This window comes from Cinclus cinclus, chromosome Z (genome assembly GCF_963662255.1).
Source record: "Cinclus cinclus chromosome Z, bCinCin1.1, whole genome shotgun sequence".
NCBI lineage: Eukaryota > Metazoa > Chordata > Aves > Passeriformes > Cinclidae > Cinclus > Cinclus cinclus.
Genome location: NC_085084.1, coordinates 34,908,705 through 34,933,644, shown reverse-complemented (window position 1 = coordinate 34,933,644; position 24,940 = coordinate 34,908,705). Strand labels below are relative to the sequence as shown.

The 24,940-nt window shown below is 39.8% G+C and overlaps 1 protein-coding gene across 1 annotated transcript in view; it reads left to right on the top strand.

The window, feature by feature from the left end:
* MOB3B (MOB kinase activator 3B) overlaps positions 1 to 24,571 on the top strand; it is a 35,741-nt gene extending 11,170 nt beyond the window's left edge. The window contains exons 2-3 of the mRNA XM_062513884.1: positions 20,374 to 20,580; positions 24,468 to 24,571. Of these exons, the coding sequence (XP_062369868.1) occupies positions 20,374 to 20,580; positions 24,468 to 24,571 (311 nt within the window). The remainder of the gene's footprint in view (positions 1 to 20,373; positions 20,581 to 24,467) is intronic.
* The last annotated feature ends 369 nt before the right edge of the window (positions 24,572 to 24,940 follow it).

The window sequence follows — 24,940 nt, the reverse complement described above, 5'->3', positions numbered from 1 at the left end:
TGAATGACAGGCTCCCCAGAGAAAGGCTCTGCAGACTGATAGTCATTCTTGGGCTCAGTTGTGAGCTCTGTGTCACAGGAAAAAAACAACCCTTACAGTACAAATTCTTCAGTTACAGTGCAACAAAACTTACATATGCATATTAATGACAGTGGAAATAAAAAATAATTTTCAGTGCCTGACACTGTTTATATGAAAACCCAAGTCATTACATATTTTTTTATTACACATTTAGCCTAAAAGAATTGTTTCCAAGTAGAGTAAAACCACAAAAGCCAAGGCTTAAATTGTTCCCTTTTTCTTGAAGACTCACTCAAGATGCTGTCCAGCAGATTATTTACCATGGCAATTGGTTCCTTCATGTGCAAATGGTTATAGGAATTTCCTAGAAACACAGATCTCTGTAGCGTTTCCAGAAGTCTGCTTCACTTGGAAAATCCTCTGTGTCATGCTTAGAATCCTTGGAATAGGGGGCATATGTGATACCTGTTCAGTGACTGTTTTGTATGACTAAGCAGAAAATAACATTCGCAGGAAACTCAAAGATTAGAAGAGACCTGACAAATGCTCAGAACATCTCAGCAACAGTATGGACTGTAACAGGCTTTACCGACAGTGCTGATACTGGGGATTTTTTATTTCTTTCCATCTCACAGTGAATCATGTCTAGGAATTCAGGAAGGTAGTTGCATTTCATATGCTTGAAAATATACAGCAGAAACTTGTATTTTCTTCTCTTAAATGTGAATCAGTGGCACTCTGGCTTATTTAGAAACAAAAGGATGATTGCTAAGTAATCAGCAGGAATCAGATAATCAAGAAGGGAATAATCAAAGTCAAGTAATAGTTGGAGAGGAGAAGGGAAGAAAATGAACAGCATGTCTTTGATAGACTAACCTCCCATCTGGATATGGAAAGAAGTATCTTTTCTTTTAAAAAGCTGATGTTCAGGTGAACTGAGAAACATAGTTTACCAATAAATGTATACTGTCAACATTAGTGTAGTGAAATAATAATGATTGTTATTTGTACAGCATTGACTCTAACCAGAAGTAACAGAGAAGTACTTAGTCCTCTAATAGACAAATCCCTGAAGCTGGCTATAATGCTCAGCAGCAGAAACATATCCAAACCACATGTTGGATGACATAATATCTTTTAGAAAAGTGGCGATGAATATTTAGGCATTATAAAAATACATCTGTTTAGAATTTATATGCTTTAAAACTAGTTGTGTACCGTGACTGCCTTTCTTCTGGAATTTTAGGGCTTGGTTTTGTTTGCTTTTTTTAATGAGATGTAGCTGCTCAAGAGCTCTGTAAGGCATGATAAATGTTACTATTTCACTTGTCAAATTGAAGGCCAGATCTCATGTGCTCAAAGTAGTCTACATAGTGTATAAGTAGCTGTTCAGGTAGGAAATTCTAAGTAAAAAATATTTTTCTTGAATTGCATGGTGGTTTGATTGTGGATCCAGAAACAGGTCACAAACACATGGTAGTGTCAGTGATACAAAGGGTACCATTAATCTGCTCTTAAACTCCTAGCTCTCTATATACATTTAGAGCAAAGAGAATGAAAACTGAAAGGCTTTAGAAAGATTCCCAATTCCATGCATTTCTAGCCCTCCAGGAGAATGCTTTATGAAGTTTCTGGGGGAATTAAAATTGAAGATCAAACAGAAAGATCTCGTCTAGCTGTTTGTTTACTCAGAACCTACAAGATTATACTTCCTTGTACATTTGATTCCAGATCCCTGGCTTTTAAATGCAGAATCTGCTGAAGGAAGGGTGTAAAGGTCAAAGCAAGGGTCCCTTCAGCCAAACAGGGGACGTTCATTGGAGAAGAATGTAAGAAAAGGGAAAGATGCTATTTCCCAGTTTCCAGCAATTCACATGATAGACATTGTCTCATAGGTGTCAAAATATTCTCTGGCTTGGAAGATTCTGGTAAGAATGAAAATCTCACAAATTATAATCTTGCTGTTTTATCTTCACAGTGACTCCCTGTTATATGCATTTCAATTTTATACTGTTTTGGGCTGCATTGAGAATTTCTGCCCATGAATTTTCCTGGCAAAGAAAAGAGCAGTTGATAACTTGTCTTTGGACAGGCATATGTTGAAAACGTTTTATGTCACAGTAGCAGTCACATCCAGACCCAAAATTTTTGAGCAAAAAACAATGCTGATTTAGTACTGAGGTTGTGCTTTGCCTGGCATTGAGTATGAGTTAACTAACAAGATACATTTTTGCCGCAGAGATTGCATACATTTGTAAATGTCCCGAGGCACAGCAAAAAGTATCAAGAAACTAAAAATTAAAAGAAAAAAAAAAGAATAAAAAGAAATACATAGTTATATAATTGTCTTCTGAGAAACCGACAGCAGAAAGAGAAAATCAGAGAAAAACCCAAACACAGCTGAAATTTGTTGACTCAAAAAGCTAAAGTTATTCACTTGTGTGGACATTTGCCACCAGCATTGTGATAAAGTTTAGGGTTTTTGTAGTTTGTGTCTCTGCAGATAGGACAGGACACTGAGGACATCTTTCTAAAGATTCAGCTGCTTGGGTGTGAGCTGAGAAGTTTGACAGTACCACAAGTGATGTATATATTCAAGATGCAAAAATTATCACATAGACTATAGCCTTAGCTAAAAGAAGGTTTTCCTTGTTCATCTCTCCTGTCATCTGCCCAAGCTTGCCCTATCATGTCTCATATTATAAGGCCTCAGCTGTTAAAACACACAAAACTTCTTTTCATTCCATTTACAATATGTCTTTACAGTTGCTCTTTAAATAAACTGTAAAAATCTTTTAATTCTCAAAGTTAATGCTGGTGACAACAGGACCTTCCTTGAATTTTTCATCAGGCTTTTCTGTATGTGTGTTTTTATAGGGCTAATTAACAAAAGCTATATTTATTGTCTCAGGATCCTGTTTTGTTGGTAGTGCAATTTCTGACATTTTTTATCATCAGGCCTGGTTTCATAAACATGAGGGAAGCAGAGTCAGGCTCTAAATATCATTGACTTCCAGTGAAATTTTTGAATCTAAAACCTGAATATTTTATAAAACCTAAGACAGGCTGATTCTTTATGGCATAAGTGGGAGCATTAAACTAATGATTTCTGTCATTGGAAGTATTTCAGAGTGTGTCGGCCAAAACAAAAAATAGGTGAAAAAACACAAAGCAGTTCTTTCTACCACTTGCAGTTAGTGGAAGCCAAAACTGTCCTAAAGGTCACAGAAAATTTCTTGAGCGGGTGGGATCCTCAGACATACACCAGTACTACTATAGTGCACCAAACTCTGTTGGGACAACAAAATTGGATTTCTGCTTTGACAAAAAGTTCTGTGTCAGGCAGCTGCAGAGATCATGGAAAAATAGTACTGCCACTTTTGAAAGGTATTTCAACTCTTGCTTTATCCTGGAGTTAAACACATAAAAGCTCACTGGAAATAGCAACAACTAATGAGCTGTAGCTCCTTTCAGCATCATGGGGATATATAGCCATGGAGGCCACAAATGGATTTAAAGGTCTTATTAGAATACTGTTCCTTTAGAGAATTCAGAGTCCCCATTTCTCTTATTAGTTTGATTTTTGGAATATGAAATTTTTGAACTAAAGTCCTTTTCAATCTTATTATGTGTTACATGTTTTAATAATGTAAACTGTCACCTGCTAGATTTCTGGCCCCAGACTACAAGATAGATATTTACAAATGTTTCCAGTAATAACTAGCTTTTGCTCTTCCAGCAATGAGAAAACAAACTATTGGGTGTCAGACATATTCTGCCTTCACCTAGGTACCGGGTTGAGTATGTACCTAAGCTGTGTCCCTGAATCTGTTTCCAGTCTCTAGGCTGTGCTGTTGGATGGAAGTGCAAGTGTGCATCCGTTCCTCTCTTGCTCTTGGGGAAGGGATTGCTCTGTCAACCTGTCAAGATACCTGCAATCAGTAGCATTTGGTCTAGGTCTGGTACCTAAGTTACGCTGTCAAAGTACTCCTACAGCTGTACAAGTCCAGATGGGAGCTGTACAGTACAAATCCAGGCTGATGGGAACAGGCCTCCTCACCTCCTAGAGTGATCATGTTTAAATCACAGCCTAGCAGCTCTAGTGTGAAGGTGCTCCTTAAAGGCTGTGAGTGCAGAGTGGTAAAGCAGTGAGCTTTCTGATACTAATCCTCACATTTGGGACTATTAGACAAAATTAGAGAGTCACAGAATAATTTGGGCTGGAAAAGACCTCTTGAGATCATCTGGTCCAACTTCCCTGCTCAAAGTAGGTCCCTGTAGAGCCAGTTGTTCAGTACATGGATGAAGATTCCACAACCTTTATGGGCAACCTGTTCCAGTTCTTGACTACCTTCAGAGCAAAAAATCATTTTGTTGTGATCAAGTGGTATTTCATGTCTTAATTTGTGCCAGTTGTCTCTTGTCGTGTTGGCTGGACTATGGAGAAGAATCGGCCTCCTTGTCTTCATTCTTTCTCATCAGGTACTCATACACATAGATAAGATCCCTAGAATGTTCTATTTTCAAAGTGAGGAGTCCTGCCTCTGAGCCTCTCTACATACAAGAGATGTTATAGCTACTTCATCCATTATCTCTGGGGTCCTGCACTTGACACTTTCCAATTAAATCCATGCCTTTCTTCTACTGAGGAACCCAGAACAGGACCAAGTATTCAGGTGTAGCCTCACCAGGGCAGAGTAGAGGGAAGGATCACCTCCTTTGTCCTGCTGCTAACGTTCTTCTTAATGCAGCCGAGGACTCTATTGGCCTTTTTCACTCTGAGAGCATACTGTTCACTTATGGTCAGCTTGATCTGCCAGAACCCAAATATCCTCCTCAACAAAACTGCTTTCCAGCTACTCAGCTGCCAGAATGTACTGTGCCTCAGTTGTTCCTCCCCAGGAGTAATACTGTGCATTTACCCATGATGAACTTAAATGAGATTTCTCTCTGCCTATTTTTCCAACCTGTTTAGGTCCCTCTGAACAACACTGCACCATATGATTAATCAGTCACTCCTCCCAGAATTATGTCATCTGCAAACTTTCTGAGGGTGTACTCTGACCCAGTATCCCAGGTCACTAATGGAGAGGTTAAACAGTATTGGCCCCAGTACTGAGCCTTGAGATACACAGGTACTGACTTGCCTCCAACTGGATTGCAAGCCACTGGTAGTAACTCTTTGGGCCCAGCAGCTCAGCCCATTTTCAATCCATGTCATTGTCCACTTTTCTAACCCTCACTTTGTCAGCTTATCTGTGATGGCAGAGACAGATTTTGCTGGAGTCAAGTAAACAATACCAGCTGATCTCCCCATTTTATCAGCCTAGCTAGTGACCTCATTGTAAAAGCTATCAAGTTGGAGAAGTGTGTTTTCTCCTCATACTGACTGCTCTCAATAAACTTCTTGTCCTTCATGTATTTGATAATGTGTTTAAGGAAGAATTTCTTCCAGCAGCTTCCCAGAGACTGAGGTGAGGCTCTGTGTCCTGGAGTTCCCCACATTTCCAACTCATCCTTCTTAAAGATGGAAGTGGTCTTCGCTTTCTCCCTGTTTCTAGGATCATCCCTCAACCACTGTGACCTTTCAAAGGGAATCAAGAGTGGCCTTGCAGTAACAGTTCCCTCAGCACTTTTCAGGTGCATCCCTTCAGGCCCCATGAATTTATGCATATCAAATATGCTTAACCTTCTGCTAAGTCTGTTCTCCTCCACAGAGGGTAATTATTCTTTTTTCCATATTTTCCCTGTGGTCTTAGATGCCTTGAATTTCTAAAGGCCAGTCTTATTAGAAAAGACTGAGCCTAGGAAGGCTCTGGCTTTTCTGTGCCATTTGTCACTAGTTCCCATGCTCCATTAAGCAACAGACTCATACTTTCCTTTGGGTTTTTTTTGCAGTTTGTTTACTTGTAAAATCCTTTATTGTTGCTGTTCATGTACCTTGCTAGATTCAGCTCCTGTTAGGAGTGATATGCTCATTGCACATCCATGCAGGCCTCCTGGAAGATCATCCTGCTTGATTTCATACTCGTCTGGACAGACCTTTCTTGAGCTCCAGGAGGTGATCCTTTCATATCAGCCAGCCCTACTGGAACCTTCTTCTACACAGGATTTTATCTCTTGGCATTCTTCCAAGCAGACCCCTAAAGAGATGGAAATGTCCTTTTGTGTAAACCAAGGCTGTAGTCTTGATTTTTGCCTTCCTATCACCTTTTAGGGTCTCCCCTCCACCACTTTTTAGTCACTGCAGCCAAGGCAGCCTCTAACTTCCGTGTTTCCCAACATTCTTCCATCTTTTTAAGTATCAGACTTGGCTGAGCACCTTTCATTCGTGGCTCCTCCACTGTGTATTCTCAAAGGTTGCAATGCACTCAAGAAGTATCCTGGATTACTTGAGTCCTGCTGCACTGTAGTTCCAGTAGATCTTAAGGGTGTTAAGGCTTCCCTTGAGGACCAGAGGCTGTTACTCTTAAACTTTCACTTATTTGCTGAAGGCATTACCAACATTTTCCTGAGTCGGCCAACCATAGCACGTTCCCACCAAAGCAGTGCCCATGTTGGTCTGCCCACTAATCTTGATGCAGAAGCTCTTCACTGACTCCTGTACTGCCCCAAGGCAGAGCTGCATTTCAAATGCTCTCATGCAGCAGGTTATTATCCACATCACCGTGCCTGCCTCTCCTTCCTTAAAAGCCTGTGTCCCTTCATTTGCAGTCATCCAACCATTCCATCAATATTTATAATACTATCACTTAGAACAAGTGTTACAATTTCTGATGTGCATTTTGAATTGCATTTTGTGGTATAACCCTAGATAGCAAACTAGCTTGAATCTGACCTGCTGAAATGTTCTCTGCTGTATCTGGTAGATGTCAACCCCCTTCTTCCAAAACCCCTTGAGGCAGTGTAGCCGACAGCTGCTGGGAGACACAGGTAGGTGGCTCTGGGGAGGGATGACAGAAGGTGTGGCAAGCAAAAACTGTTTCTGTAAAACCTCTCAGAGTATAGATACTTGTGCACACTTACTTGTTCAGAAAATACATTTGGATGATATGTCCTGTAGGCAAAGAGAAAAAGATAGGATGGAAATACAGATTATGAATCAAATCACAGATAAATTTTAAATTATTTAAAACTGAAAATTGCCTTCATTGTAATAGACTAAGAAAACTAGAATATTGAAGATCAGGCTTGCTAGTTACAGATTATTTTTACTTTTCTTTTTCTTCACAATATTTTCTTCTAGAATAGAGCAAATGATATATTTCTCTTGTTTATGTTTTCTCTCCTCTTGGCTGCTATATGTTCCCAGCATTCTCCTCTATGGTGTATATATTCATCTGATCTAGATTTATTCAGCCAGATAAGAATTCAAAGCTGTTATCTTCCACTACCAATTCTGTTACCCAATGACTAAAGTTTTGACAATCAATCTATGGATCAGAATATGATCCCAAAAAGGCAAGTAGTTTGCCTTCCTGGGGGAACTTCCAATACTCTTTCCAGAGCAAAATGGACACTGCTTTATTTTTTAAACTTCCTGTTGTTAATTCCTGTTGATTGAGATGGAAATAGACATAAGTGTGAAGTCTCTCAGCTGCAGACCCCGGCCACTAATTCAACCAGACAGCCTCTGCAGGCTTTGGCAGGTGGTTCTTTCTTAGTACTGCATCTTTAATGGCCCATTTCCCCTTGTGGGCCAGGGACAAGCTGTAAAATTACCTAATGGTGCTTAAAGATGCCCATTAAACTTATCATCTGCATACCACATTTGAACTCCACACTGTTTTTGGTTTTTTCTAATGTGGCTATTCAAGAGAGATAGACACAAAGCTTCCAGTTTCTATTTCACTTGCTTTTTAACATCAGCAGCATTTTGAATCGGGCAGTTGGGTTTTTCCTTTTTATTTGTTAATCTTTTTTTTTTTTTTTAACAGAAGCATGAAACTCTATTAATGTTCACTTTTAATGTTGGTGGTCTTAAAGGAAAAGTTTGGAGTAGCTTTTAAATTTTCAGAAGTTATTAATTATTTTATCGTGTGACTATGTGAATGACAGAAACACAAGATTCTTTTGGATAAGCCTTACAGTGGATGCTGGGAACGTATAAGAGGCAGCACATGATTCAGAGCAATGGACAATCTCAATCTAAAGCCATATACAGCATTAGCTCCCAGGAGTGTGGTGAAACTTTACTGCCTGAAGGAATAAAGGGCAGTAGGAAAGTTTTAAGAGTTTTCTGTGATCTTGAAAGTGGGAGGAGATGTTTACAAAAGTTACACACCAGGGGCACCAGATGATTCTTTACACCTGAGCACTAAGTTGAACTAGCAGAAAATGGCTAAACTGCCAAATGAATGCCTGCAAGAGAAAGTCAAGCAGGCCAAGGTGTTATGAGTGGGTGAGCTAAAAGAATGAAGAGCAAGAACCCAGAAAATGCTGAAATAGATTTTATTCCAGCTTCAGAGGCCACTGAAATTGATCAACCAAGAAAAATCTAAGCATTCACATTAATGAGGTGCTACTGCAGGGAATGGAACAATTAACTTTCTTATTGATGCCTTGTTTTAGAATTGCATGGTGGGTGTCAACTTAGGGAAGGACTCAGTTTGTATTAACCCTGTAATTAATCCCTAAAAGAGAAAAATTTACTCCATTGAAATCAGGGCGTCTCCCTTTTTCAGCTGAATTTGATGATAGACCAAATCAACTTATTTTTTGGCTAAAATAACCCTTGTCTTAAAAGAATCCTTTTATTTGTTCTCTTACAAAACTTTTGGTCCAGTTGTGGATTTGATATTTTTTGACTTATTTTTCTTCAAGATTTTATTGAGCCCTGAATATATCTTACAGAAGTCATTGGTGTAGGTCAAGTTATTGCATCTTTTGAGATTGTTTCTGTAACTGTCCTTTGCTAATGACATTAATATACTATTCTGCTTAGGTTTTTTTTTTCTTTGAAAGAGGTAAGATACTTTTGCTTATTGGTTTTCCAGACTCATTATCAATTAAATGAGGCTAAGCTTTCTTTGATTTCCAGGTACCAGATGGAACCCCTGGCATCTGAAGAGTCAGGTCTTATCTGTTAATGACATACTTGGATAATCTGTTTAAATGATAGTAGCTCCTTTTGCACAGACAATAGTAGGTTTTGAGTGCCTTGTAAATCCAAGCATATTTGGCCTATACTTTAACAGTAAATATAGGCTTTATGGGGCATATGCAGTAAAAATATTCAAATTCTCTTTATATCGTTTTGTTCCTGGTTTGGAATTATGCTTGCATCCAAAACCTGTCAGTCAGTGATAGCTTTTCCTCAGCCTTCCCTGCATGCCTGTGTGTGAATTTCTGTGTGTGTGTATATGTGTGTCCATATGTGCTTGCCTGCTGATATAACCTGGAATTTCTTTGAAAGTGTTCTCACCTCTCTTACCTCTGAGTGTAAAGTCCTGTGTACTCTGGTTCCTTTTCCAGAATAATCTGAGATTGCTTTTCTTTTATGAATAATCTCTTGATATGCACTGAGAATATTCTCATACATATATAAGCTTCGTAAGTCAGCACACCTTGCATTGGAGGGCATAAGGACTGCGGTGTGAGGAGTTAAGTTGCCTGACTATTTCTTCTAATGGCCCACTAAAAATGAATTTAGCATGGTAATCATGGTAAGAACAAAGTTTTCTTTTGTGATATTCACCTGTCAACTACAGCTGCTTGTTAATGTCATGGTGAATTTTGTAAAATATGGGGCCTCTGTTTTTTAGTTAACTGTGGAATATCTGTGTGCTGCAGACGGGAGATCTGGTTCTGAGTGCACCATCAAGACTGTGCTGCTTGCTGCTTCTGATAATGCTTCATTCTGCTGCCTCTTGCAGCCCTTCTGGAGAGGTGCCCTTAGAACAGCATGTCCCTATGAAATTCATGGGCAACTAGAATGTTTGTTACTGAAGACATCAGGAGTTAAGGAAAGTAAAAGCTGTGCTGTGGTGCATTCAGCATAGAAAGCCAAAACCACATAATTTCCCAGAAATTGTCAGTTCATGGTATGTATGAACACGGCTATTAACAAGTAGGGAGGAATACTTTTCCATTGATAACTTGGCCAGGCTCCAGTGTTGTACAAATGTACATACATTTTCCTTATGTTCATTCAATGAGTTAATAAACTCTCTTTTCTGTTCCTAAGTTGTTACACTGCCAAACGCCTGCTATATCTTCTGTCCCAGAAGAGGCTGCATTTTGTTCACCTGCACTATGGTTTCTGCTCTCTGAATATTCTAATGGTTTTCCAAGCTAATTTAGAATATATATATATATATATACACACACACACATATATATGTATATATCTAACATATATATATAAAAACATATATCTGTATGTTAATGCCATACAGACTTGCTCAAATGCAGTGATCCAGCAAACATAATTTTGTTACTATGGTGAAAATGGATCTTCCATTGCAGATTAATTATACTAACACATAATCATGACTCTGCAGCTTTTTATGGCAGTGTTCTCTTTACCTTGAAGAGTTACAGAGCTCTTCTAATGGGTTTATCAGGCTGATTATTGTCTGGAATAAAACTACCTTTACTTGGAACAAGCAGCAAGAGTGTTGTGCTCTGTGGCATTGCAGAATTTGTCTTCTGTTCCTCTGAAGCAGCAGCAGCAGAAGTAATCAGTAAAGGGGAGAAGGTAAGATTGCAGTCATGTAACAGCCACTGTAAATTTGCTTAAAGTGCAAGGGATCTGTCTTATGCAGTGCAGGTATTTAGGTCTCTGTACTCTGATTTCAGGGAGAGTTTATTTTGATGCTTTGCATACTGTTTCATAGTATTTGCATTATAAGACTGGTCTTGTGGTGAAATTGACAATTAAATGGCAAATTTTAGTGCCCACATATTTCCTGAAATAGAGCAGCAGAGAGAGCTGTTAGGGATGTTCAAATGCTGCAATGCTTCCAACAATTTTCTGATTTGTAACCTGTTGCCTTTAGAATTCTCTCCAGGACAGCGCACGAATACTTTTGTTGAAGAGGTGACAGTGGACCTGCCTGCTCTTTTATGTTACTGAAGAGTAACACTGTTAAGGTATTCCCATTTAAAAAGAAAGTAGTATACCACTTTGCTGAGAAAACCACATAATCTCAAGAGTGTTTTCCTTTCCTCTGCTCCCTCTGATTTGACAGCAGAGGGGAGGGCAGTATCATGACGATGAAGGTACATGGTAGTGTAGATTATCCCTAATATTTTGCAGCTATCTACTTATTTATTTGAGTAACAAAGTACTGCAAAACTAACATTATTTTCATTGTTCTTTGAGACAGACACTTCCTTGGCTAACACACCGTGATAACATTACACGTTGGCTTATCTCAGGATAGATGTTTTTGCAGCAAAGGGCATCGTTTGCAAATTGTTTTGGGTACATGGGAGGAGGAAGAGTGGAAAGGTTTGGTTCAGCTGACTTCTCAACATTGTTAGATTCTTGGTAACATTGTTTTCTTGCTAGTTATAAAATCAAAAACAGTTCTTATTTTACCAGGTTGTTACATTTTTAAGCTGTGTTTGCAATAGAATAGTTTCAATGCTTTTGACAAAAGAGAATTCAATCTCATTTTCCTCCACATGTGTTTTTAAATAAAGAATGAATTATGATTGTGGCCTGTAAAAGGATTTTCAAATGCCTATCAAAATTTCTGTGCACAATTGCCAAAGGATTTAACAGCTGCTCTTGAGTGGAGCAAGACTTCAAACCATACACCTGCAGGAGGTAAGATTGGTCATGTGCCGAGCTTTTCATGGGTCTGGGTCTTCAAAGAGGTGAGCAGTCGTTGGTTGCTGTAAAGTTGTTTATTGCAGGAATGCATCAGTCTCAAAGGCAAAGAGAGAGTCCTGAGAAGAAGCAGCAATAGCAACAGTCCTCCTCCTCCTCTTTTTTTCTCACCTAAATACAGGGGATTTTATTCATAAATTATCCAATCATCTAAAAACATGATTCTAAAACATTCTTCCTACACCTATCAGAACTCAATTCTAAAGTACAAAAGTAGTATCAGTCCTTACACGTAATATATTTATATAGTTCTATCTGTTCATGTAAATGGTTCTGCCTGTTCTACCTAGAAATGCAAGCAATGTTCTGCTATGTTTTTGTTATGTCTGGAGCCAAGTTACTGAACTTTTAACTAGGCTTTAGAACTTTTTACTCTCTTAAGGCACTTAAATATACTTACTTTAAAAGTTACACTTCTGCTTTATGTCTGTGTGTCTTAATATATTTTAATTTCTTTAAAGGCTTTAACTCAATCCCTGCTTTCTTTTCTCTCTCTGAGGGACTCAGATGATCTTCTATATTATATTCTCCAACAGGTCATGCTTCTGGATCACTCTAGGTTTAACTAGGCAGTCATTTTCCTTGCTTGTTACAGACAGGAGTGTGGGCCAGTTGAGAACTGCAGGTAGTCTGGAAGACAAAATTCCAGGTTATTCTCTCTGGCTCCTCAGCATTGTCTTTCTGCGACCTTATGCATTCTGATTCTTGTGAAGACAAAATCAGGCAACAAAGACCAGCTTAATAATGACTCTTCTTCTGTTTCCTCTCTAACCTCTGCACTTGGCCCACTCCAGGAACATTATGGTGCATATTGAAGTAAGAAGATTCAAGATTTATGCCTGTGGCATTGCCATCTCAGACCTTTACCGTCCTTTATCTCCACCTAATTTAATTTCTTTAACTTTTAATCCCTCTTTCTTAATCAATTTTTTCCATTATGCAAGAAAAATTTTGGTATCATCAGGATTTAAATTAGGACCTTCACCATGATATTAAAACATCTGTGTTTTAAAACAGCAGACCATTATCTTACTGGTAATCACTGCACAAGATGCTCAGCATATATTTCCATGTGATTGTGACCAGCTTTTGGAGCAGATAGGAGTTGTAATTGTGCCTTTGGAGAGTGAGTCATGAGAGGAAGGCCATGACACTCTCTGCAGTTATGCAGGTGGAATATGCAAAGAAATAACACAAAAGATCAATGTCATTATTCGCTTTTTTTAGCATTGTGCTGTATGTCTGTTTGATGATGGATAGAGTAGATCGGGATCCTCACTCCAGCACAGGAGCAGACTACCTGACAGCAAATTAAGAAAATGTAAGGATTGAAGTTGATAGCCACAGAGAGCCATGGGTATATGGCTGATTTCAAAAAGAAAAGGAAAATCCCTCTACTTTCTGATGACTTAAGAAGACTTAAGGTCTTTCTTAAGACCTTCAAAAATGAGTCGGGCCAGTTGAGTTTTCTAAGTTGTAGAGAGTCCTGCTTTATGTGAGAAGTAGCCTTTTCAGCAAGTCAACAGAAGCAAAAAGATCAAAGGAGTATGGGGAGATTGGCACTCAGGGGAAACAGCATGGTTGTTCTACCATGCTGCTGTGGTGCGCAAACAGATATGGTGCTTTAAAGGCTTTATATGTCCATGAACAAAGCCAACAAGGAGAATCTCACCAGCAGCACTTTTCTGTGAAAGGAAACATGTAATTGTAATGGGTGACTCTCTGTTAAGAGGCACTGAGTAGTACATTTGCCAGCCTAATAGACAGTCATAAGGGGTATCCTTCCATCCAGGAACTGGGATCCATGGTGTTGGCAAGAGAATACACTGGCCTGTCATAGACCACTACCCCCATGACTTTTTCTTATGGGTACAAATAATGCCACAAGCCAAAATATAGGTGGGATCAAGGAAGACAGTAAAGCCCTGGTGAGGCAGGTGAAAACCATCCCAAGTCTTTCCCATGCCCAAGTCACCTCCTCACCTCTCCTCCCTGTTAGAGGGACTGGGACAGCCAGAGGCAGACACATCATGCAAATCAATGTCTGAGTTTGTGCCTGGTGCTATCGAGAAGGTTTTGACTTTTATAACAGTGGGTTGTGGTTTTATGACTTTTAGCCTGTTAAAGGGGAGTGGGATCCCCCTGGCTAAAAAGGGCAGAGAGTCTTTGGCAGCAGATTGGCAAGTTTGGTGCAATGGGCTTTAAACTGAAGGACTCAAGGAGTGGGGTCCAAAGGGCAACAACTGAGCCATTGCTTCCTCCTGGAGAGCAGGTCATAGCAACCAGTGCAGAGACAGATGTTCCTTGGCTGCCCTTGGAGTAGAGGATCAAACCACATGTTTATGGTTACAGTGAATCTTCTTATGCCCCTCCTGGGGAATGTGGTTGTTTAATTCTATTATTTTATATATATAAGATACATATATATATAGTGCCTGCATACAAATGGATATACAATATACATACAATAAGAAGCACTGGAAATGTATATGTTTGCAGGGCCATGAACTCATTGCAATTGCTGAGACGTGATGAGATCGCACATATGACTGGAATATCGCCATGGATGGGTATGATGGAAATCTGCTTTTTAGTAAGGACAGGTCAGAGGGGTGAGATAGTAGAGTTGCTCTTTATGTGAGAGAGTAACTGGAATGTATCAATCTCTACCCAGCTGAGAATTTATGGGCAAGAATTGAGGAACAGGCACAGTTTGGGTGGCACTCTTGTGGGTGTTCATCATAGGATGCATGATCAGAAGGAGGAAGTTGATGAGGCTTTCTGTGAGCTGTTAGAAATAGCTTTGTGGTCACAGGCAGTTGTTCTCCTGCGGGACTTCAACCACCATGATATTTGCTGGAGGGATGACACAGCCCAGCACAGTCTCCAGTAAACTCTAGGAAGTTCCTGCAATTTATTGAAGATAACTTTTTTTATGCAAGTGGTGGAGGAGCCAGCGAGGAAAGGTGTGTTGCTGGACCTTGTATTAACAAACAAGGAGGTACCAGTTGAAAACATAAAGGTTGGGGGCAGCCAACCCTAACAATTCTGTGATTCTGTGATCTGTCACCAGAGCACATGGGTGCAGCTTTCCCACAGGCGTACATCATCCCCAAGTACAAAAATGGCATGTATGGCCCACATTCCTGAGAGCTACAGGTATACAGTCATATTCACTGTGTGTGTTACTGGATAATACCATGCCTATCTAAGCCCCACTGTATTATTTCCCAATTGCATATGTAATTCTGAATTGAAGGAACTTCTGCAGTATGACTGAAATATTTAAAAGCTGCTTGCACTTTCTTTGGACATATTGGGGAACTCCAGGCTTTCAAATGCCAGCTTAATCAAAAGGATCCTTTTGTTACTTTCTTCCATTAGGACAGCACTGAATCAAGGCTGCTGTTTCACTCATGTAGAAACACTTCTTTCAGAAAGAATAAGCTAGCTCAAAAATTTCAGTAACATCTTTGTTTGTCTTTTAATAAACATAACTGAGCAGTCTAGTTTGATGAGTTTACGTTCTGCCTCTTTACAGTATCACATTGCAGATAGTAATACAGTCAGTCTTTTAACTGGGTTAGAAGGGGGAAGAGGATAAGACCAGGCTCTCTAGAGATGAGCCTGAGGGTGACATGCCTGATTTGGGGGTGCAATGGACAGCCCAGCTGAAGTGCACCTACTCCAATGCATGTGGATAACAAACAGGAGAAACCGGAAACCATTTTGGAGCAGGAAAGCTGTAATATATTTGCCATCACAGAAACTTGGTGGAATGACTCCCATGACTGGAGTGCTGCAATAGTTGTCTATAAATTCTTCAGAGTGGATGGCCAAAGCAGCAGAGGGGGTGGGGTAGCACTGAACATTCGGGAGTGTTTTGATTACATTGAAAGTGATGATGATGACAAGGTTGAGTGCCTATATGTGAAGATCAGGGCAGAGATCAGTAGGGCAGGTGGTGGGAGTCTGTTAAACCACCCAGCCAGGATGAACAGACTGATGAGGCATTCTACAAGCACTGGCAGAAGTCTCTCAGTCTCCAGCCTAATACTTGTGGGCAACTTAAGCTTGTCAAGTGTCTGCTGGAAATATAACATGAGAGAAAGCAATCTAGAAGGTTCCTGAAGTGTGTGGAAGGCAACTTCCTTACACAGCTGGTAAATGAGCCTACTAGAGGAGGTGCCCTGCTAGACTGGTTGACTGTGAACAGAGAAGGACTAGTGGGTGATATGGTGGTCAGTGGCTGTCCTGGGCACAGTGGCCATGAAATGTTAGTTTTCAATACTGGGTAAAGTAAGGAGGGGCACCAGCAGAACTTTCACCTTGGTCTTCCAGCAGGCAGACTTTGGCATGTCTAGGAGATTGATTGACAAGAGTTTCTTGAGACTCAGCCCTGAAGAGCAAAGGAGTCCAGGAAGGCTGGATGTATTTTAGAAAGGAATTGTTAAATATTCAGAAGCAGGCTGTCCCCACATGTAGAAAGACAAGTTGTCAGGAGTAAGACTGATCTGGTTAAACAGAGAACTTCAGGTGGAACTTGGGGAAAAAAGAAATATGTTGTCTCTGGAAGAAGGACCAGGTAATTTCACAGAACTATCAGGATTCAATGAGGCCATGGAGGGAGAAGATTAGAAGGGCCAAAGATCAGCTAGAACTTGATTTGGCCTCAAGTTAAAGACAGTGAAAAAACTTTCTATTAATACATTGGCAGCAAAAAAAGGGCCAAAGAGAGTCTCCATCACTTGTTGAATACAGAGGGCAGTGTAGTGACAAAGGATGAGGAAAAGGCTGATGTATTTAATGCCTTTTTTGCCTAAGTCTTTAATATCAAGATCAGTTGTCCTCAGGACATACAGCCTCCAGAGCTGGAAGTTAGGGATGGGGAGCTGAGTGAAGCCCAAATAATCCAGCTGGAGGTTAGTGACCTGCTCTGCTGGTTAGACACAAGTCTATGGCACTTGATGGGGTTCACCTCATAGTAGTGAGGGAACTGGCAGAAGAGCTTGCCAAACCCCTCTCAATCTTCTGTCAGCAGTCCTGGTTAACTGGAGAAGTTCCAGCTGACTGGAGGTGGGGACTGTTTGCTCCTGCTGTGCCTGCAATGAGAGGACAAAAGGAAATGGCCTTAAACTTAGATGGAAGATTCAGATCAGTAATTAGAAAAAAAAATATTGCTGCCAGGTGGTCAGGCACTGGAATAGGTTGCCTGGGGTAGGTGGTGGAGTTGCCATCCCTGGAAGTGTTCAAGAGGCACCTGAGTCTGGGGCTGATGATGTGGTTTAGTGTTTTAGGGACTACAGTCATAGTTTTGGGGGGACAGCTGGACTGGATGGTCTTGTAGGTCTCTTCCAGCTTTGATGATTCTAAGGCAAAGTCTGCTGTGGCTGAGAAAAAGGACAGAGAACAGACTTCTTAACAAATCAAATGTTCTAAGTTAGTCCAGTCCCAAGAGCCACTTGTAATTACTCTGTTCTGTGGCTGATTTATTTATAACTGTAGCATTGCAATGGGAACAAAACATTAGGCCAAATTCTGACCTCAGAATATAAATCTAGAATCATTTTGCTCTGATTTTTTTCAATTTTGATGGCATTACTTTGAGTTCATTCTGTTGTAATTGAGGTCAGAATCTGTTCTCTTTTTTCTAATTTTGAGCACAAAGAGCAGCAGGGTGTATGTTCAAAATAGGGCTGCAGGCACCTCAATATGTGCATTTGTACCAGAGGCTGACCAGATTTTGAGCCTCTTCTGTGTGCCAGGGACAAACAGACAGGCTGGCAGGTTCTTCAAGGCTGAGGAGTGTAACTATCTCACTACACAGTTATCAGTTGCTTTCAGTGATACTAGGAGATGCTTTTTAACTCTTTAGAATACTGTGTTAGTTTGTAAATCATTTTTGTCAGAATCAGAAAAAAGTCACAGAGCTACTACCAATTCTGCTATTCCCAAATTATATATTTGTGATAGCAGCAATGCTTCACTGTTCATCTAAGAGTAAATAAAATTTACTCTACAAAATAGCAGAAATTCTGCAACAGTCTGAAATCTTGATTCACGTGAGCAGCAAGGAGAAACACTGCAAGTTTATTATGAATCCTAAGCTGTTCTGTAGCAGCCATCTTTTTAATATGTTGTTTACATGTTCTCAGATTGACTGTACAATGCATCTAAAAAACTGTCAGATGAAAGTCCTCTCTTGCAGCAGAAACAGTGCTCTGTGGCTTTTTGCACTTACTGCTTATAAGTGTGAAGTGGTAACATGGCCTGAAGAAAAGTTAAAGGATTTTTCAGCTTAGTTTATTCACATTGTCTTAGTTAATACAGAAGTAGGAATGTCTTCATTACAGCAACATTCTTCAGTAACACTTATGTGTCAGCCCTTGGAGGACAAAACTAATTATTTTCCATTTTGGAACATATCTGTTCTGGATTAGAAAATACAGTGCTTTCAAGAATTCATCTCTCTCAGCTTGCAGTGAAAAGTGCCAGTTATTCCCCTTCCCTTTTTTTTAAGTGTTGACATTTTTTGGGGTATATTTTAAAATTTCTGGTATGGCTATATTGTACAGAAGGGTAAATCAGGTTGCTGCTGTAATTATTCCTGAATTTAGCCATGCTCTGAGGGAATGTGAATGTGATCTGGTTAATGAGTAGCTACTTGGGGTTTCTATTATGTTTTTGATAGATCATGTTTATTTGCCCTTACAACAATTGTTATAATCTAGGTGCTTGGCTAATTGTGCGGAGTTGCAATTTAAACATTGCCAAGACATCTGTACATACTGTAATTTCTGTAATTTAATCATGTCTCATTTCATGTCTTGAGCATTCAAGCCTTCTCCTTTGTTAGCTTCCATAATAACTTTGGCATTTAAATGAGTGGATTTGACAACAAAAAGCAAACATTTCTTAAGGAGATAAAGTAGCTAGGTGCAACTATTTTTTGATAGATGTAACTATTTTTCTGATCCTTAGTTTGTACATTAGGAATAAGGGCAGCACTGCATCTCTACAAGCTACTTAAAATTATTTCAAAAGGATTTTGAAATATCTGATGAACCCAGTATAGGCCAAAAAAACTCAAGACATTTCCCAACTTTATCTGCACCTCAGCAATGGCAAATATAGAAGCAGTTCAGGGATACTTCTGCAGGCTGATGTGCTTCCCTACTCACATTCTGATGGACATGCCAGTGTTCATATCCACAGTGGATATATTCTGGTACCTCCTTGGCCAGGGATTCCAAAATAAGATGCATGCGTATATTGATCAGATGCAGACTGGTTACAGCCACTGTTGATAATTTATGCCATCTGTAATCAAAAATCTGGTTTTGGTATGGAAATTCTGTTTGTATGTCCTCACATCACCCTCAGTGAAACTGGGAAATTTGACCATTAATTCACCACTCTTATGAGTGCTGAGCAATAGTTAACAAGAGACTAAAATTTGAAAACTAGAAAGCTTGCAAAAGTGTTAATTTCTGCCAATAATAAGTGGGTTTTTTTGTTCAGAGCATGAACTGAGGTTTTAGGCAATATGGCTGTTTTAGGCTTGGCTGTGGTTTTAGGCTTGGCTGTGAGGTGGCTTTTTTTTTTTTTCAAGAAGCAATAGCTGCATTTATGTCATTCAAATCCAACTAAAACATGAATTATATAACTAACAAATCAGGTGACTGCACAACAGAGCAAAGTAATAGTAAAGTTCCAAGCATGAGACTAAAGTCATTATGTCTGAGAGACAATCATAGGAGAGGATATTTTAGGATTTTAGGGACAGTTTAGTGACACATAACTCCGTGCAAGAGGAGTCCTTAATGGAGACCAGTTCTGAAAAAATTATTCGTACCCCATTATTGATGCCTGACTGTTGATTAGCAAATGGTGCTTTTGCAGCTGCTTTGGAGTGTCCAGCCACAAAGCAGTGTAACATTAAAAGTTTTTTGGCAGAGCCATTCCTGTATCTCTTCAAGAGATTTTCTATTAAAGGACCAATGAGGTTGGTACATGCAACTGGGAGGAAGTTGAAAGCAAAGGGATCCTTCTGTCAGTTATTTCAAATTTGCTATTAAATTTGGTGCTGTGAAATGCCACTGTTGAGTAATATGAGCAGGAAGACTGTGTTACTTCTAAGAAATGCTCTGCATGTATCACTTTGAGGAACAGTTATTGCATGATGTAAATCCATTGATGTTAATAGGTTGGTGTGCACTGCAGTGAAAATTGCCTTTCTGAATGTTACAATACTGGATGTATTCATTAAATTATACTCAGGAGGAAAAGAATTTGTTCCTGTCAGTCTTGATCTATTAAAGTTGTTTAAGAATTTGGCTATCTTTGGTGCTAGCTGTCAAAGAAATGTAACCATAAAGTGATCTTCTGGATTGGAAAGGAGGCCTAAGAAGTCATAACCTAATTTGCAGTTACAATCTCACACTTGGAAGTAAAGCTTTTGTCCTGGGAGGATGACAGGGTGATTATGACAACCTTGCCTTCTCTATTCACAGGTGTTCCCTTTCCAAAGAACTTTCTCCAGATCTGCAAGAAGATACTCTGTCGGCTTTTTCGAGTGTTCGTCCATGTCTACATCCATCACTTCGACCGTATCGTCCTGATGGGGGCTGAGGCCCATGTCAACACCTGTTACAAGCATTTTTATTATTTTGTGACAGAGCTCAACCTCATAGACCGCAAAGAACTAGAGCCTTTGGTAAGTGTGGGGTCTGGGTGAAAGCTCTAGGAAATTTTCCTCCTCCCTTCATCAAGAATTTGTCATCCTTGTTGAAGTGAATTTCCTTTAGGAACAAGGCCTGTTGTTCAACATAAACAATCTAAAGGGATTAACTCTGCCTCTCTGCATTGACCCAGTCCTTCTGCTGCAGTATTTGTGAAATCCTCAGTAGGCTCTGTAGAAAGAGAAAAGTGCAATGTATGTTGTATGGAAAAATACAAGGTAGAAAATCCTGGCATTTGAATTTAGAAGTTTTCTGTTTCTGTCTTCTGTTTCTTCCTGTACTATATATTTAGTATATAATTTTATTTTGTCTGTTTTCACTGCTCAGTAACAGCATGGCAGTCATTTAAATGCATGTAAAGGGAACAGTTATCTATATAAAGGTGAATTTAGAGGTTTTTTTAAGTCTTTAAGTAGGTGTTCTTGAAGATACTGAGTGTGTTAGATCCAGAGCACACTCTGAATCTAGGTGAGATAGATGAAGTGAGATGGAGGTTCAGATAATTATCAGTATAACAAAACCAGGCACTTCCTTGTGGACTGAAATGGATTTAAATTAAAATCATTGTTTCCAGAAGCAAGGCCCCGGGAATCGTTGCAAATACAAATTTTAAAAGTACAAGCAGAGAAGGAAAAGTAAGGGACAATTCAGAAAGCAGTTCAAATCCTCACAGTGGGTGTTTAGCCAGCTTTAAAAGGGATCAGAGAGACATTTCTCCATAAGTCAGAGTTTGGAATATTCTGTACCATTCAGCCAGTTAGGAATCGCTGGGTTTTATTTTTTCTCTTTTTTTACACAGAATCACAGGACAGCTGAGGTATTGGCATGTGGATATCATGTAGTCCAAATCCCTGTGTCACCTAGAAAGGGTACCCAGGACCACATCATGTTTTAGTTGTTTCACATAAAGGCATATTGCAAAGCCATGTATAGCATAGTTGATTATGAAACAATTCTCCAAGTGTGGCAAAGTGATATCTGCCTGCATTTCTCCAGGAATTTGAGTTGTTGCAGGTGTAGCTCTTGTATATACTTACACTGATAGGAGGAGAGTCTGTGAAGTAAGACAAAATGTGTCATTGTGTTTTCAACAGTTTGCAAGGCATACTGAAAGACACTTCTTTTGGCATGTATTGATAAGCTGAAATGTGTCTTATGTTTTTTTCTGCATAGGAGAATTTAATATGCTGTATAAGTATGTCCTAAGGGATAGAAGGCAGCCTTGCTAAAGAGAGCTTTTCTGCCAGACCTGTGATGCTAGGTTAGCATAGCTATTAAATACTGTAGCTATTAAATACTGAAGTTGAATCATAAGCAAGATACAAACCAGAATATCTCAGACATAGGAATAGAGTTGATCTTAAGTCTGTTACAAGAGCTTTAGAATACAAAGGGGACAAAAATGGTTTAGTGCTGCTGTTAGTGGGTATCAGTACACCTGCACAAAGTTGACACATGAAGGTTTGGGGCCAGAGTGTACAGGAGGTCACTCAAGTCCAGCAGCAGAGCTATATGGGGATGTGCTCCAATTGGTGAGTGCTTTCCTTTGGTATTCCTTCCTTCACAAAATTATTCTTTGGATCATAGTATGATTATTAATTTTGCTGGCATTCGCCATCTCCCAAGTAAATATTTCACCTGCTTCCCTCTTCCTGTCCTTGGGTGGGTGTCAGCAGTGTGGAAATGCAGGGAAAAAAACCACCTCATGCCTGCATTTTTCCCTTCAGCTGAGCAAGGAGAAGGGAGGGAATTGCCAAACAAAGCAGGCATTACAAATAGTCTTGAATTTTAATGTGGTAGTTGAGGACAACCTGTGGACTGCTAGGTTCATCACTGACAGGAAATGAGCCTGCATTATCTCCCTTAATTAGAAAAAGGGCCAAGAGATGATTAAGTAAACAGAATGCCACATGATTTAATAAATGGGAAGATGACTGATTTATCAACAGAACTTTAAGAAGGGAGAATAACTGGAAAAGTTGGCAGTAGATGAATCATAATATTAGTCTGTAGGACTTATGCTCTATGTTTAAAATAGATTTTATCAGTCTTTTGCAACCCAGTGCAGCAGTTATAAAATCAAAGGAAGCAAACAGTTCAAACAGGGTTCTCCCTCCCATCTGTGAGTTGCAAAACTTGTCCTTTCTGCATTCACAGAGGTGGTTATGGTTTAAAATGCTGCATCAGCAGGTTGACAGATTCTTGAGTCTTCCATAGAGCTGTTTTATGTGGAGACAAAAGAGGAAACCAACATGGTCACTGACCCAACAGCGGGTCCTGAGTAAGAAACACATGTCCAATTGGTTAATTTAGGGAAAAAGAAGTGTATGATTTATTTTCTGCAGCCAACAGACAGACAAGGCAGCCCCAGGAGAGTTCTTAAGAGGACCTTTAAAGTATGCCTCCATGGGGAGGTTATGGAGAAACATACTTGGCTTTAATATGTGTTATTTTATTTTTTGTGCCATTTTCCTGTGTGGCCAGCTTTATTTCCCACTGTCAGTAGTTCACCTTAATTCACTACTGAGCCTCTTCCAATGACCAGAACACCATAGGCATTGGGCTGCCTATTACTTCCATCCCACCCTCAGCCTTTGTAGGAGAGTTTGTCAAACTTCAAACACAGCATCTAAACATACTTTTTGGTGAGAATCTTTATGCAGCTGCCTCGGCACATCAATTTGTTTTTCAAATGTTAGTAGAGCTACAGCAAGTATAATAACCCCTCTACTTCTTATGGTGATCCCTTTCCTCTGGCATTGAACTCTACAGTATATAGGACTTAAGAAATATACCATGTAGCTTTATAAGCACATCATAAGCAAAACAATCTTGGTTCATGGAATTTACTCAATTTGTTGTCCATTAACAAAACTTTTGATTACTGATCTGAGAATTGAGGAGAAAAAAGATAATTAAACAAAACAGTTGGCAAAGAAACACCTTTCTTCCCTGGGCTCTAATTCAGTAAAAAACTTCTCCCTCCTTGCAGGTCTGCACTTGCCTTGAGTTTTCTAGGTTACATTCAGATAGTCCTTATCCCTTTGTGAAGTGAGGGACAATGCAGGAGACTGGGAAGGTGTTTGTTGCTTCTTGCTTTTTACTTGCGTTCCTGCACCCCAGAGTGGGTGTACTGTGGGATACAGTCCTTCCACAGTGTCCCTGCTCTGGTGTGCACCTGTGACCCACAGTCCCTTCAGGGCTGTGTCTGCTCTGTGTCTGCTCTGACACACTGCCCTTCCTTCCAAGAATATGTCTCCAACCACACCCCAACAGTGACACTACTTGTCTTCTCCTCTTAATAGATGCTGCTTTCTTAAATATCTGTGAGCAGAGGCACCATGTGCTTCTCTAGCAGAAAATCTGGCACAAGGTGGGTTTATTGCAGTGGTGTTAGGGACAGATGGAAGTAGCTGGCTGGCACAGGACAGTCATGACCTCCTGCCACCATAACCCACTCTGCTAGCCCCCTGCCACCAAAACCCTTCCAGTAAGGCCCAGTAAAAAGCTTCTTCTCTAATGAAGTCACATATCATCTGTTGGTTAAAGACTTACCCTCTGTTTCCAATTTTGTTTTAGGGTTTTTGCCTGTCTGTGGATAATATGTCTCTTCATCAGTCTGCTTATGGGAAATACAAAAGTATTTAGCATTTGACAGAAGTCTTGTGAGCCTGAATTTAACAGTGTTTGCAGAGTACTCTGGTGCCACAAATTAAGAGCTGTACCAAGAGAAGAGCTCCTAGTTCTACCTCCTACCTTCAGCAGCAAACTGGATCCTTCCCACATACAAAAGAAATGGGAAGACCAAGGTTTTCTGTGTTCCTTGTCTTGGTGTTTGCTTATTTGCTTTGCTGTTGCTCTAGGAGTTATACTGGAGGAAATGGGAAGTGAGCAAGCTTTTAGGAACCTGGTCTGCTGGGGGCTGATGGGTCCATCTATCAGAAGAGGGGAAGAGCATCTTCAGCCATAGGCTTGCCAAGCTGGTGAGGAGGCCTTTAAACTAAAGGTGCCAGTGGAAGGGGAACCTCAGTACATCCATATCAGTTTGATAGCAGTGCAAATCAGTTAGTTTCCAGCAGATTCCTAAATAACTGGAAGCTATTGATGGTAGCAAAATTTTCTTCTGACATCAGGGATAATAGACAGCAGAATACAGTAATCTGCTTTGCTTATTCTTCTCAATATTTTTTTTAATAAATCATATCCTGTGAAAATATTGAGCTTTTTTTCAAAGTAATTTTTATAAACATTTTTTTATAAGAACAGAAAGTAGTAATTACATTTGAATGAAAAAGGTAGAGAAAGATATTGCTTACATGCACTGTCCTGCATATTTTGA